At 60.3% G+C, this 14,329-nt stretch overlaps 1 protein-coding gene across 5 annotated transcripts in view; it reads left to right on the forward strand.

The window, feature by feature from the left end:
- LOC105486515 (paralemmin) overlaps positions 1–14,329 on the forward strand; it is a 39,849-nt gene that overhangs the window by 16,770 nt on the left and 8,750 nt on the right. For all 5 annotated transcript variants that reach the window (XM_011749420.3, XM_011749439.3, XM_011749425.3 and 2 more), the window contains exons 2-7: positions 1,391–1,442; positions 2,249–2,329; positions 2,860–2,990; positions 5,893–6,043; positions 9,094–9,115; positions 10,364–10,423. In XM_011749420.3, coding sequence (XP_011747722.1) covers positions 1,391–1,442; positions 2,249–2,329; positions 2,860–2,990; positions 5,893–6,043; positions 9,094–9,115; positions 10,364–10,423 — 497 coding nt within the window. The remainder of the gene's footprint in view (positions 1–1,390; positions 1,443–2,248; positions 2,330–2,859; positions 2,991–5,892; positions 6,044–9,093; positions 9,116–10,363; positions 10,424–14,329) is intronic.

The following is a 14,329-nucleotide window of genomic DNA, read 5'->3' on the forward strand; positions in this document are numbered from 1 at the left end:
CCTCCTGGGTAGCTGGGAGCAATTCTTGTGCCTCAGCCTCCATGCCCAGCTAATTTTAGTATTTCTTGGTAGAGACGGAGTTTCACCATGTTGGCCAGGCTGGTCTTGAACTCCTGACCTCAAGTGATTTGCCTGCCTCAGCTGCTCCTGATATTTGTTAAGTGCCTACCGCATAACAGCCCTGGGAGGTGAGGCTACAGCAGCACTGGGTGGGCTCTTGTCAAAAGACAATGATTGGGCCCGGCAGGGTGGCTCACGCCTGTAATCTCAGCACTTTGGGAGTCCCAGGCAGGTGGATCACCTGAGGTTAGGAGTTCGAGACCAGCCTGGCCAACATGGTGAAACCCCGTCTCTATTAAAAAAACAAAAACTGGCCGGGCGCGGTGGCTCACGCCTGTCATCCCAGCGCTTTGGGAGGCCGAGGCGGGCAGATCATGAGGTCAAGAGATCAAGACCATCCTGGCAAACACGGTGAAACCCTGTCTCTACTGAAAATACAAAAAAATTAGCCGGGCGTGGTGGCAGGCGCCTGTAGTCCCAGTTTCTAGGGAGGCTGAGGCAGGAGAATGGCGGGAACCTGGGAGGCGGCGGAGTTTGCAGTGAGTGGGGATCATGCCACTGTTCTCCAGCCTGGGCGACAGAGCGAGACTCTGTCTCAAAAAAACAAAAAACAGAAATTAGCTGGGCGTGGTGGCCGGTGCCTGTAATCCCAGCTACCCAGGAGGCTGAGGCAGGAGAGTCGCTTGAACCTGGGAAGCGAAGGCTGCAGTGAGCTGAGATCGCACCTCTGCACTCCAGCCTGGGCGACAGAGCGAGACTCTGTCTCAAAAAAACAAACAACAACGATTGGATGAGAGCGAGTCTGGGGTTGAATCCGGACTTGGCTTCTTTGCTGTGTGTCCTCAGGAGGCTTATCTCCCTCTCTGGGCTTTTGCAAGCCGAGGCTTAGGAGGTGGGGCTGGTGGGTCTTTCACCCCGTTTGGCCCTCCTGGGGCTGCAGAGTAGGTCTAGGTGGGCAGGAGGGTGCGGAGAGGACTGTCCCGCTCCGTCTTCTGGTCTGCGCCAGGAGGTAATACACTTCCTTCTTCCTGAAACACGCTTCTCTGGCCTTTGATGCCTGGTGAACGCCTGTGCATCCTCGGTGGCCCTGCCTCAGTGTCCCCTTCTCCCCAAACCCTTCCTGGTCGCTAGGCAGAGCCTCGTCCCCTCCTGTCCTGGCCTCTGAGGGGACAGGGAAGGTCCCACTTTACAGAAGGGGAAACTGGGGTTCAGAGATGAAATCACTTGCCCTGGTTACCCCTAGGGGAAGAGGCAGAGCTGGGATTTGAACCACGTTTGACGGGCGGCAGGGCTCAGTGAACCAGAGCTTGACCTTATCTCCCTCCCACAGGGTCCTGGTGGCAGAGACCACGTCCCAGCAGGAGCGGCTGCAGGCCATCGCAGTGAGTCCCCGCAGACAGTGTGGTCGGGGTGGGGGGTTGGGGGACCTGGGGTCTCAGGCCTGGGCCTGTCCTAGGACCTGGAACCAGGGCATGGGGGTGGTGAGTTATTTGCTTGGGAAACTTGAGTCCTGCTGACCCGCAGAGAATGAAAGTGGAGACCCCCTGAGTCCATAGCTCCTGGACCCCCGGCCTCCCTCTCCCTGATGGGTCAGCGGGGAAACTGAGCCTGGCCTTCCCTGGAGCCTTGTCCTCGTCCTGCAGGAAGATAAGCTTTGGTGGGGGGAGCACAGATGTGCTCTGGTGCCGTCTTGGTGGTCTCCAGCCCAAGAAGGCCCCCTCGGGGTCAGAAGACCCTCTCCGTGACCCAACCCTCCCGGGATGTGGCCTGTTTCCCAGCTTCAAGTCATTCTCCTGCCTCAGCCTCTCAAGTAGCTGGGATGACAGGCACCCACCACCGCGCCCGGCTAATTTTTGTATTTTTAGTAGAGACGGGGTTTTACCATGTTGGCCAGGCTGGTCTCGATCTCCTGAACTCAAGTGATCCTCCCGCCTCGGCCTCCCAAAGTGTTAGGATGATAGGCGTGAGCCGCCGCGCCCGGCCAATCATTCGTTTTCAAGAGAGGGTCTCGCGCTGCGGCCCCGGGCTGGAGTACAGTGGTGCGAACCGCTGTCACCTGGGAGCCGGTGGGCCACGGGGATCCACGGACGGAGGAAGCAGGGTCGGGCTGGGCAGAGCCTGGCGCGGGTGTTGGGGGATCTCCAGGGCCCCCACGCCCAGCCCCGACCCCACCCGGCCCTCCCCACAGGAGAAGCGGAAGCGGCAGGCGGAGATCGAGAACAAGCGCCGGCAGCTGGAGGACGAGCGGAGGCAGCTGCAGCATCTAAAGGTACGGGCAGGGCCCAGGGTTAGGGAGCGTGGCGGGGCCCAAGGTTAGGGAGCGCGGGCAGGACCCAGGGTTGGGGAGCAGGGTCGGCAGTGAGGCGGAGGTGACCCAGCCCCGGACCCCTGCCCAACCCTGACCCCGACTCCAAGCCTGACCCTGACCTCAACCCTGACCCCAAACCTGACCCTGACCCTGACCCCAAGCCTGACCCTGACCTCAACCCTGACCCCGACCCCAACCCTGACCCCGACCCCAAACCTGACCCCGACCCTGACCCCAAACCTGACCCTGACCTCAACCTTGACCCCGACCCCAACCCTGACCCAAACCCTGACCCTGACCTCAACCCTGACCCTGCCTCCAACCCTGACCCCAACCTCAGTTCTGACTCTGACCCTGACCTGACCCCAACCTTGGTCCTGACCCCAAACCCGACCCTGATTCTGACCCTGATCCTGACCTCGATCTTAATCCTGACCCCAACCCTGACCCTGGTCCTGCCCCCGACTCTGACCTGGACCCCTGCTGCCCAGTCCAAGGCACTGCGGGAGCGCTGGCTGCTGGAGGGGACGCCGTCCTCGGCCTCGGAGGGGGACGAGGACCTGAGGAGGCAGATGCAGGAGGATGAGCAGAAGACACGGCTGCTGGAGGACTCGGTGTCCAGGTGAGGGCCACAGCGTGGGTGCGACCGGGCTGGGCGGGGCCTCGGGGGCTGCTGGAGGACTCGGTGTCCAGGTGAGGGCCACAGCGTGGGTGCGACCGGGCTGGGCGGGGCCTCGGGGGCTGCTGGAGGACTCGGTGTCCAGGTGAGGGCCACAGCGTGGGTGCGACCAGGCTGGGCGGGGCCTCGGGGACCACAGGCTCCCGGGAGGGTATGGGAAGAGTCGTCAGTGTGCTTTGAGGGGGATGTGTGAACGGGGCAGGCCAGGACCCAACGTGCTTTGAGGGGGACGCAGGCCGGGGCAGGCCGGGGCATCCACCTGGGCCTGGGGCAGCTTGCTGGGGGCAGAGGCTGGCTGCGTGACCTCGGGCAGGGAGTCACCCCTTTCCCCTCCCGCCACCCCCATTCGAGCCAGCGAGGGATTCGGGATGGAGCTGGCGGGTCCCTGGGGCTGGGTGTTGCCGGCACTGGCCTCCCCGGGGGCTTCCTGGCGCCAGCCCAGCTGGCGGGCGAGCTCTCCCGCGGTGCGAACAGGGACACAGAGCAGCTGGGCCCGCAGGAAGCTCGGGCGGGGGCAGGATGGGGACAGGATGGGGAAAGGGGCCATCCCTGTGGGGGCTGGGACCAAAGGCCTGGAGTTTCCGGCGGGCAGGAGGCCCAGGCTCTGCTCGGGGCAGCAGGGTCAGGGCGGAGGGAAGTGACAACCAGGATTTCAGAGTCTGCCCTGGCCAGGGAAGGGCCCAGAGGCGGGAGGCCGGCCGGCCGGGTCACTCAGACCTCGCAGGCCCCGCCTGGACGCTGGGTTCTGACCCCCGTGGGGGCCCCTCCCTGCCCGGTTCTGCCCATTCGCTTTGAAGAAAGCATGTTGAGGGTGTTCGAGATGGAATTCCCTCCCTGGCAGGGCGTTCAAAGGCATGGACAGGCTGAGCACAGTGGCTCACGCCTGTAATCCCAGCACTTGGGAAGCCGAGGCGGGAGGATCACTTGAGATCAGGAGCTTGAGACCAGCCTGGAGAAACCCCGTCTCTACTAAAAATATAAAATTAGCCTGGCATGGTGGCACGCACCTGTAATCCCAGCTACTCGGGAGGCTGAGGCAGGAGAATCACTTGAACCCGGGAGGCAGAGGTTGCCTTGAGCCAAGATCTCGCCATTGCACTGCAGCCTGGGAGATAGAGCGAGACTCCATCTAAAAAAAAAAAAGAAAAAAGAAAAATGAAAGGTATGGACAGGGTGGGGCAGTTCTGGTGGGTTTGGGGCCTTGGAATGAGCTGAGTGTTACCGACTCCCTGGGCCTCAGTTTCCTCACCTGTGGACCAGGGCAAAAAACCCACGGTGTGTCTTTTTTTTTTTTTCTTTTTTTGAGATGGAGTCCCGCTCTGTCACCAAGGCTGGAGTGCAGTGGCGTGATCACGGCTCACTGCAGCCTCCCCTTCCTGGATTCAAGCGATTCTCCTGCCTCAGCCTCCCAAGTAGCTGGGACTACAGGCGCCCGCCACCACCCCCCGGCTAATTTTGCATTTTTAGTAGAAACAGGGTTTCTCCATGTTGGTCAGGCTGGTCTCAAACTCCCGACCTTAGGTGATCTGCCCGCCTCGGCCTCCCAAAGTGCTGGGATTATAGGCGTGAGCCACTGCAACCGGCCCCACTGTGCATCTTAATTCCAGCAAACATTAAGCACCAGCTGTGTCCCTGGGCTGAACGGGATGTTCAGACAGGTGGAGCTGAGACGGGCCTGGCCCTGTTTGCAGAGAGGTGGACGGTCAGACACCTGGGCGAATGCAGTGGGAGTTACTGGCCGTGGTGGCTGGGCACGTTGGGATTCTTTTCACACAGCCCTAGTGGGCCCAGGCTCAGGCCCCTCGATGGAGGATGAAGACCTGGCTTGAGGCCTAGTTTGCTTTCAGAGGCCTCGGCTTCACCCCTCCCCGGGGAAACCCGCTTCTCAGGTGCTGAAACTGAGCTGCTCTGGGTCTCCACTACCTTCTGCCAGCTTGGGCTCTGCCCAGACACCTCCTACAGGAAGCCCTCCAGGCTGACTGTGGGCTGGACCCCTCTTCTTGTATGGGGGGGACGCGGGTCTGGCTCTGTGTCCAGCCCGCCAGCCCGAGCCCACCTTGTTAGACCTACGGACTCAGCCTCCGTCTGCCTTGTCCTGGGGCTGGGGCTGAGCTGCTGTGAGTGCCGCCCGCCCTTGCCAAAGCCCGGGGCTGGGATTTCATATCCCGGTTTTGTTTTCCTGGATCTATTTGTCCCATTATCTTCTAACACTTGGAAAGTGACATGGTTTTTCCAGTTTCCCGGTGAGATAAAGTTTCCTGTTAAAATACACAAATTTGAGCGGGAAAGAGTTCGTTTGATACAGATAGTGACATAAACGGCACAGGCCGGAGGTCAGGGGACACGGGGAGCCAGCCCTGGTTTGAATCCCGCCTCTGCTACCTGCTGGCTGTGAAGCTTTTGCACTCCGTGCCTCAGTTTCCCCCACCGTGAACACCATGGGGTTGCCTGGGAGCTTTGAATTCAGAGAGCTGGGCCAGGCGCGGTGGCTACGCCTGTAATCCCAGCATTTTGGGAGGACGAGGCGGGCAGATCACCTGAGGTCAGGAGTTCAAGACCAGCCTGGCCATCATAGTGAAACGCCATCTCTATTAAAAATACAAAAGATTAGCCGGGTGTAGTGGTGCATGCCTGTCATCCCAGCTACTCGGGAGGCTGAGGCAGGAGAATCCCTTAAACCCGGGAGGTGGAGGTTGCGGTGAGCCAAGATCAAGCCATTGCACTCCAGCCTGGGCAACGAGCAAGAATCTGTCTCAAAAAGAAGAAATTTGGGAGCTGTCGTACAAAAGGTGCCCAGAGCCCTGTGGGGATACAGGAGTCACCCTCACGCACACCCTCTCCCCAGGTTGGAGAAGGAAATTGAGGTGCTGGAGCATGGAGACTCCGCCCCAGCCGCGGCCAAGGAGAACGCAGTGGCCCCGAGCCCGGTCCGGGCCCCGGCCCCGAGTCCAGCCAAGGAGGAGCGCAAGACAGAGGTGGTGATGAATTCACAGCAGGTAAGGGGGTGACCGGGGGGCGGATCCCCAGGCCCCCACTCCCGTTGGCCCCAGAGCAAGACCGCAGCCCTTCCATGTCAGCGCGGCTGAGGGGAGAGGCACAGACTAGAGCCAGGCACTCGATTTCAAGCTCACCGGAGCCACTTCCCAGCTGTGTGAGCCGGGACATGTGGTTTTGCCTCGCTGGGCCTCGGTTTCCCCATCTGTAAGACGGGGGAGTAATGGGAGCAGCCACCACTGGGGGCATTAGAGGGCTCGGGGAACGGCAGGAGACCCGGTGCTGGTGGGTGCTGGTGGTTTTGGCCATGGTGTTTTTTGGTTTTTGTTTTTGTTGGTTTTTGAGACGGAGTCTCGTTGCGTTGCCCAGGCGGGAGTGCAGTGGTGCGGTCTCGCAACCTCCGCTCCCAGGCTCAAGCGATTCTCCTGCCTCAGCCTCCCGAGCAGCTGGGACCACAGGCGCCCGCCACCACACCCGGCTAATTTTTTTGTATTTTTAGTAGAGACGAAGTTTCCGCATGTTGGCCAGGCTGGTCCCAAACTCCTGACCTCAGGTGACCCGCCCCTCAGCCTCCCAAAGTGCTGGGATTACAGGCGGGAGCCACCTTACTTGGCCTGTTTTTTGTTGTTGTTGTTTTTGTTTTTGACACAGGGTCTCACTCTCACCCAGGCCAGAGTGCGGTGGCACAACCACAGTCCACTGCAGCCTCAACTTCCCCAGCTCCAGCGATCCTCCCGCCTCAGCCTCCCAAGTAGCTGGGACCACGGGTGCACGCCACCAAACGGGGTCTCCCTCTGCTGCCCGGGCTGGGGTTGTCATGGTTTCTGTTGAACCCCTGCATTGTTTTGTGTGGCTGAGCCTCCAGAAAGCCGTTCCCATGGGAACAGCATCTCCGTTTGATGGGAGTAAAACCCCGGCCCACAGAGGCTGGCTGGAGGCCACGCAGCTGAGTGGTCCTTAGTGGTCTCAGCTGTTGAATCTGGCATCTGCCATCTAAGCCAGACTATGTTAAAACCAGACCCTCGGCCGGGCTTGGCAGCTCACGCCTGTAATCCCAGCACTTTGGGAGGCCGAGACGGGTGGATCACAAGGTCAGGAGATCGAGACCATCCTGGCTAACACGGTGAAACCCCGTCTCTACTAAAAATACAAAAAATTAGCCGGGCGTGTTGGCGGGCGCCTGTGGTCCCAGCTACTCGGGAGGCTGAGGCAGGAGAATGGTGGGAACCTGGGAGGCGGAGCTTGCAGTGAGCTGAGATCCGGCCACTGCACTCCAGCCTGGGCGACTGAGCAAGACTCCGTCTCAAAAAAAAAAAAAAAAACAAAAAAAAAAACCAGACCCTTGGCCGGGCTTGGCAGCTCACGCCTGTAATCCCAGCACTTTGGGAGGCAGAGGCGGGCACATCATTTGAGGTCAGGAGTTCAACAAGACCAGCCTGACCAACATGATGAAACCCCGTATCTACTAAAAATACAAAAATTCACCGGATGTCGTGGGGGCACCTGTGATCTCAGCTGGTCAGGAAGCTGAGAATCGCTTGAACTCTGGAGGCAGAGGTTGCAGTGAGCCGAGATCCCGCCATGACACTCCAGCCTGGGTGACAGAGCGAGATCCTGTCTCAAAAACAAAAAAAAAGACCTGGTTCTGGGCACAGTCCCGGACCTCACTGAGCTCATGTCAGGTGGGAAGATGGCCATGAGTCAGTAACCACCCAGGGAGCATGGTCAGGCTGAAGAGGTGGGAAGCCCAAGGCGCTGTGAAATCCCCAAGGAAGTTCCTCATTCGTGGGAGGGCTGGGCGGGTGTCCTGGAGGACGTGGGGTATTTTCTTTGTGGTTTTTTTTTTGAGACAGAGTTTCACTCTTGTTACCCAGGCTGGAGTGCAATGGCACGATCTCGGCTCACTGCAACCTCTGCCTCCCGGGTTCAAGTGATTCTCCTGCCTCAGCCTCCCAAGTATATGGGATTACAGGCATGTGCCACCACGCCTGGCTCATTTTAGTTTTTAGTAGAGACGGGGTTTCACCATGTTGGTCACACTGGTCTCGAACTCGTGACCTCAGGTGATCCGCCCACCTCAGCCTCCCAGAGTGCTGGGATTACAGGCATGAGCCACTGCACCTGGCCAAGGAAGTGGGTTTTGAAGTTTGAATAGGAGTTCTCCAGGCGCTTTTTTCCCTGAAGGGTGATTGAGCTGGTGTGGGAGGCCCAGCAGTACACGTGCACGGTCCCTGCCTTCCTGAGGGGCACACCCGGTGACGTGATGGGGTAGAGTGGAGCGAGGGAACATCAGACACCACGGCCGTGAGTCAAGAGTGTGTCCCAGAAACAGCAGGAAGACCAGGGAGGCCAGGGCACCGTTCAGGGAGAAGGGCCTGTGTGCAGGGTCTGACCACGCAGGGCAGAACCGGCTCAGGCAGGAGACGCTAGACCCTGGGCCTTGCGCAGTGGCTCCCAGGAGGCCACGGCAGGAGGCTCACTTGAGAGCAGGAGTTCAAGACCGGACTGAAGGGGCACAGAGGAGCCGGCTGGATTCAGGGCGGCCTGCGGGAGCCACTGATGCGGGGGCAGGAGGGGAGGGAGAAAAGAAACGAGAAATGAGTGGTGGCTCACGCCTGTAATCCCAGCACTTTGGGAGGCCGAGGTGGGCGGATCACCTGAGGTCAGGGGATCAAAACCAGCCTGGCCAACGTGGAGAAACCCCGTCTCTACTAAAAATTAGCTGGGTGTGGTGGCGCGTGCCTGTAATCCCAGCTACTGGGGAGGCTGAGGCACGAGAATCGCTTGAACCCAGGAGGCGGAGGCTGCAGTGAGCCGAGATTGCCCCGTTGCACTCCAGCCTGGGCGACAAGAGCAAAACTCCGTCTCAAAAAAAAGAAGAAAGAAAGATGACCTGGGTGTTTCTGGCCAGAGTCCCAAGAGGATGGGATGAGAAGCGGGCGCGTGTGACCTCACCCACTGTGCCAGCCCTTCCCAGGCTCCTGACCCCGGGGCTCCCCTTCCTCTGCCCGGGGATGCTGACACCCCGACCCCTCTCTCTTCTTTCTTGCAGACCCCGGTGGGCACACCCAAAGGTAGGGCTTCTGGAAGGAACTCGTGGGGCCTGGGCGCACTCTGGTGGCCACAGAGGGGATGGCAGGGCGGGGAGTGCAGCTACAAAGTAACAGGTGCTGGGGCCTCAGGCCTGTGATCCCAGCGCTTTGGGAGGCCAAGGCGGGTGGATCACCTGAGGTCAGGAGTTCGAGACCAGCCTGGCCAACATGGCGAAACTCAGTGTCTAGTGAAAAAATACAAAAACAATTAGCCGGGTGCGGTGGCTTATGCCTGTAATTCCAGCACTTTGGGAGGCTGAGGCAGGAGGATCGCTTGAAACCAGGAGTTCAAGAACAGCCTGGGCAACACAGGGAGACCCTGTCTCTGCCAAACATAAAAAAATTAGCCACCGGCCGGGCCCAGTGGTTCAGGCCTGTGACCCCAGCGCTCTGGAAGGCTGAGACAGGTGGATCCCTTGAGGTCAGGAGTTCGAGACCAGCCTGGCCAATATAGCGAAACCCCATCTCTACTAAAAATACAAAAAAATTAGCCGGGTTGTGTTGCGCGCCTGTAGTCCCAGCTGCTGGGGAGGCTGAGGTGGGAGGATCGCTTGAGCCCAGGAGGTTGAGACGACGGTCAGCTGTGATCGCACCACTGCACCCCAGCCTGGGCGACAGAGCGAGACCCTGTCTGTAAAATGCACTTCACGCTTCCATATCGATAGCGGGACAGTCGGCAGCCAGGGTTGACGCTGGCGTCTGAAGTGCCTCTGGCCTGGTTTGTGTGTGTTAATTATTCATAAGGAAGTGTCTCCTTGTCTTACTGTAGAATTAAAAATTAATCATTAAAAAAATCTAGGCAGGCCTCTCAGGGATTTTGTGAAAATCACTGGACTGAGGATGAGGAATGAACTACGGGGGTGGCTGTGGGATTTTCTAGGGGTCTGGAGGGGCCCAGGTGCCTGTGTCTGTGTGGGGTCTGGGTGTCGGGGGGCCCAGGTGCCTGCGTCTGTGTGGGGTCTGGGTATGGTCTGGGGGTCTAGGGGGCCCAGGTGCCTGTGTCTGTGTGGGGTCTGGGTGTCAGGGGGGCCCAGGTGCCTGTATCTGTGTGGGGTCCGAGGGTCTGGGGGCCCAGGTGCCTGTATCTGTGTGGGGTCTGGGTGGGGTCAGGGGCCCCGGTGCATGTGGGGGTCCAGATGCACTTGTGTGAAGGGGTGTTGGGCTGTCTAGGGGGTCCGTGTGACCTCTCCTCTGACCCCCGTCTCTCTCTCCACCTCCCCTCCTGTGCAGACAAGCGAGTCTCCAACACGCCCGTGAGGACGGTTGACGGCTCCCCCATGATGAAGGCAGGTGGGTTGGTCCCCCAGGCTCTGGGCCCCAGATCCAGCCGCCATCGGGCCAAGTCTCGGTCCTGGAGGGCCGGGTGGGGTGGGGGCGACACCGACCTGCTCTCCGCAGCGTCTGGCCGGGCTGTGGTTGTGGGGGTGGTGGCTGGACCACGGCCGAGGCTCTGAGCCTGGGGTGGGGCCCCCTGTGCTTTGTGTCCTCGTCCCACGCCGGCCCATGCTTCCCTGAGAAGACGGGCCCCACGCATGGCGGCTCTAACCGATGCAACCCCACGGCTTTCATTCCACCCTAACCTCACGGCTCCCTCCTGGGGCCCACGGGGGGTGGTGCTCACGCCTGAACACGCTCGCTGCAAATCTTACCTGCTCCGGTCCTTGGGCAGTAGGACCGGCTGCCCCGGGAGAGTGAGCTCCCCGTCCCTGGAGGCAACCAAGCCAGGTCCCCGGCGCTGCTGCGCTTCCAAGAAGCAGGGGAAGCTCGGGGTTGACGCCGAGTGCCACACGGTGCTCAAGTCGGGCTCGAACCCCTGGCATGCCACGTGGTGCCGGTGTCTTGAATTTCTCCACCTGCCAGAGGGGTGGGACCTCGGTACGCCATTCTGGGGCCTGGCACAGGACAGGAGCCCAGTAATGGAAAATCATCGCAGTCGGCAAAACCACTGCGGTGTGAGTGAGCTGGAACAGCATAGGAGCAAGGCAGAGGGCCCGGCGCGGTGGCTCACACCTGTAACCGCAGCACTTTGGGAGGCCGGGGTGAGTGGATCGCCTGAAGTCAGGAGTTCAAAACCAGCCTGGCCAACATGGTGATACCCCGTCTCTGCTAAAATACAAAAATTAGCCTGGCGTGGTGGTGCACGCCTGTAATCCCAGCTACTCGGGAGGCTGAGGCAGGGGAATCGCTTGAACCCAGGAGGCAGAGTTTGTAGTGAGCTGAGATCGCCTCACTGCACTCCAGCCTGGGCGACACGAGCAAGACTCTGTCTCAGAAAAAGCAGGAAGGCAGGGAGGTGAAGAAGGACTCTGGGGTGGCTGGCCAGGACAGGACAGGGCTGGAAGGAAGGAGAGCCACCCAGAGGCCCAGGTCTCCAGCACGGTCCAGGGTGGGGGTTGCCCCAGGATGCAGCAGACAGAGGCATTAATGTGTCAGAGCAGGTGGTGCCTGTGGGCCTCTGTGCCAGTGAGACCAGCCCTGGCAGACACCGGGGACCAGGTCCCCCACTGGTCCCCATGGCCACTGACTTTGTGCAGTGCGCGACCTGCTCAACAGTGTGGGCAGCTCTGGACTAGCTGTCTGGGGTGGAGGGCTGAGGCTGTGCAGGGATATAGGGTTGAAAAACAGTCGTCCCTTCACCCGACATGCTTATCAAGCGCCTGCTGTATGCCAGGCATTAGGGGAGCAGGTGTTCTAATGAGGGCCACAGCCTCTACTACAGAAGAAAAGTGAGGCCAAGGACGTTGAGTTGGAGGAAGGAGGATTTGAACCACAGGGCTCGGGAGGGGAGCGTTCAACATTTGAGAGGTGACGTCTGAGTAAAGACCCAAAGGTGCTGGGGGAGCAAGGCACGCAGCTATCTGGAGGAAGGTGTTCCAAGCAGAGGGCACGGCCAGTACAGAGGCCCCGAGGCAGGACAGGGCCTGGGGTGTTGGAGGAACAGCCAGGAGGCCGGTGTGGCTGGAGCAGCGTGAGGAGGGGGAGAGGGCGGAGGGGAGAAGATGGAGAGATTGTTCAGGGCCCTGCGGCGGGATGGGAGAGGGAGGGAGGCGGGAACCATAGGGGGCTGTAAGCAAAGCCGGGACCGCCCCGACTCCGTGGTCACTCACGCCCTCTGGTGACCGCGGGGAGAACAGACCGTGGACGGTGCCAGGCGGAGGGGACAGGGCTGCTGGGGAAGGAGGCTGGGATGGGCGGTGGAGGGGCGAGCAGTGGGCGGTTCCCTGTGTTCTGAAGGTGGAGCCCCCAGGGTTTGAAGAGAAACGGGTGTGGGAGGATAAGAGGCAGGGAGTACCGGCCGGGCGCGGTAGCTCACGCCTGTAATCCCAGCACTTTGGGAGGCCGAGGCGGGCGGATCATGAGGTCAGGAGATCAAGACCATCCTGGCTAACACAGTGAAACCCCGTCTCTACTAAAAATACAAAAAATTAGCTGGGCGTGGTGGCGGGTGCCTGTAGTCCCAGCTACTCGGGAGGCTGAGGCAGGAGAATCGGTTGAACCCAGGAGGCAGAGGTTGCAGCGAGCTGAGATCGCACCCCTGCACTCCAGCCTTGGCAACAAGAACAAAACTTTGTCTCAAAAAAAAAAAAAAAAAAAGGGAGGACTGAGCTGCCCCCAGCGGGTGGGAAGAGCCAGGCGTAGTGGGCAGGCGTAGGGGCAGATGGGGAGTGGTGTTACAGAATGTGAGAGTGGGGCTTTTGTGGATAGAGGCTGAATCCAGGCCAAGGTCCTGGTGGGGATGGGCGTGCAGGAGATTGGAGCCCGGTGCCTGGACGAGGTCCCCGGAGCAGAGTCCAGGGCCGCAGCCGGGCCTGAGCGTCGAGGTGGGGTGGGAGGAAGGAAACGAGGTGGCTGTGGGGGCCGAGGGGCTGGGCGATGGCAGGGCTGCCCACAGTGGGGACCGACGGGCACTCAGAAGTGGCGAGGGAGCAGGTCACGCGGCTATCTGGGGGAAGGGTGTGCCAGGCATTGGGAACAGCCCGTGCAGAGGCCCTGAGGCTGGGCCGCACCTGGGGTGCAGTGTCACGGGTCAGGCCAGTAGTCCTGGCAGCCCTGTTCAGCTCCCACTGCGGGGCGGGGTCTCTGGGAGGTGCTTGATGACCCGCGGTGCTCGGCATCGTTGAGCAGGCCTGGGGTGGAGGGCAGCCACCAGTCGCTGTTAGGATGTAGGCTGTGTGTGGCTTCTGTGGGAATCACTTTTACAGAGCAGGGGATGGGGAGCTGAGTGTGGAGTCAGGGCCCTGATGAGTAGCGATGTTCAACTATCTCACGAGGGTCTCCTTCATTCTCTGAGTCTGAATAGATAATGGCATGTCCAACAGTCAGCTGGAAGGAGGCGGCCGGGCGCGGTGGCTCACGCCTGTAATCCCAGCACTTTGGGAGGCTGAGACGGGAGGATCACGAGGTCAGGAGATCGAGACCAGCCTGGCTAACACGGTGAAACCCCGTCTGTACTAAAAAATACAAAAAACTAGCCGGGCGAGGTGGCGGGCGCCTGTAGTCCCAGCTACTTGGGAGGCTGAGGCAGGAGAATGGCGTGAACCCGGGAGGCGGAGCTTGCAGTGAGCTGAGATCCGGCCACTGCACTCCAGCCTGGGAGACACAGCGAGACTCCGTCTCAAAAAAAAAAAAAAAGAAAGAAGGTCAGCTGGAAGGAGGTGTTGAGTCCCGGGGGTTTGGGTGGTCGGGGCGGGGCACAGGTCAGGCTGGGGACTGTGGGTCTGCAGACTGAGCCCCAATCTTGGCCATGACCCCAGGCAAGGCAGGGTCTCCCTGGGACTCACCTGCCCCTCTGAGAAACCAGGAATGGTGGCGCTTGAGGGCTCACGTCTATAATCCCAGCACTTTGGGAGGCCGAGGTGGGAGGATTGCTTGAGCCCAGGAGTTTGAGACCAGCCTGGGCAATATAGTGAGACCCCCATTTCCAGAAAAGATAAATTAGCCGGGCATGGTGGCACACACCTGTGGTCCCAACTACCCAGGAGGCTGAGGTGGGAGAATGACTTGAGCCAGGAAGGTCCTGACTGCCGTGAGCTGTGATCGGGGCACCGCACTCCAGCCTGGCCGACAGAGCGAGACCCTCTATCGATTTAAATAATAGGCCAGGCGCAGTGGCTCACACCTGTAATCCCAGCACTTTGGGAGGCCAAGGCAGGCGGATCACCTGAGGTCAGGAGTTTGAGACCAGCCTGACCAACA

Source organism: Macaca nemestrina, chromosome 20, assembly GCF_043159975.1.
Source record: "Macaca nemestrina isolate mMacNem1 chromosome 20, mMacNem.hap1, whole genome shotgun sequence".
Taxonomy (NCBI): Eukaryota; Metazoa; Chordata; class Mammalia; order Primates; family Cercopithecidae; genus Macaca; species Macaca nemestrina.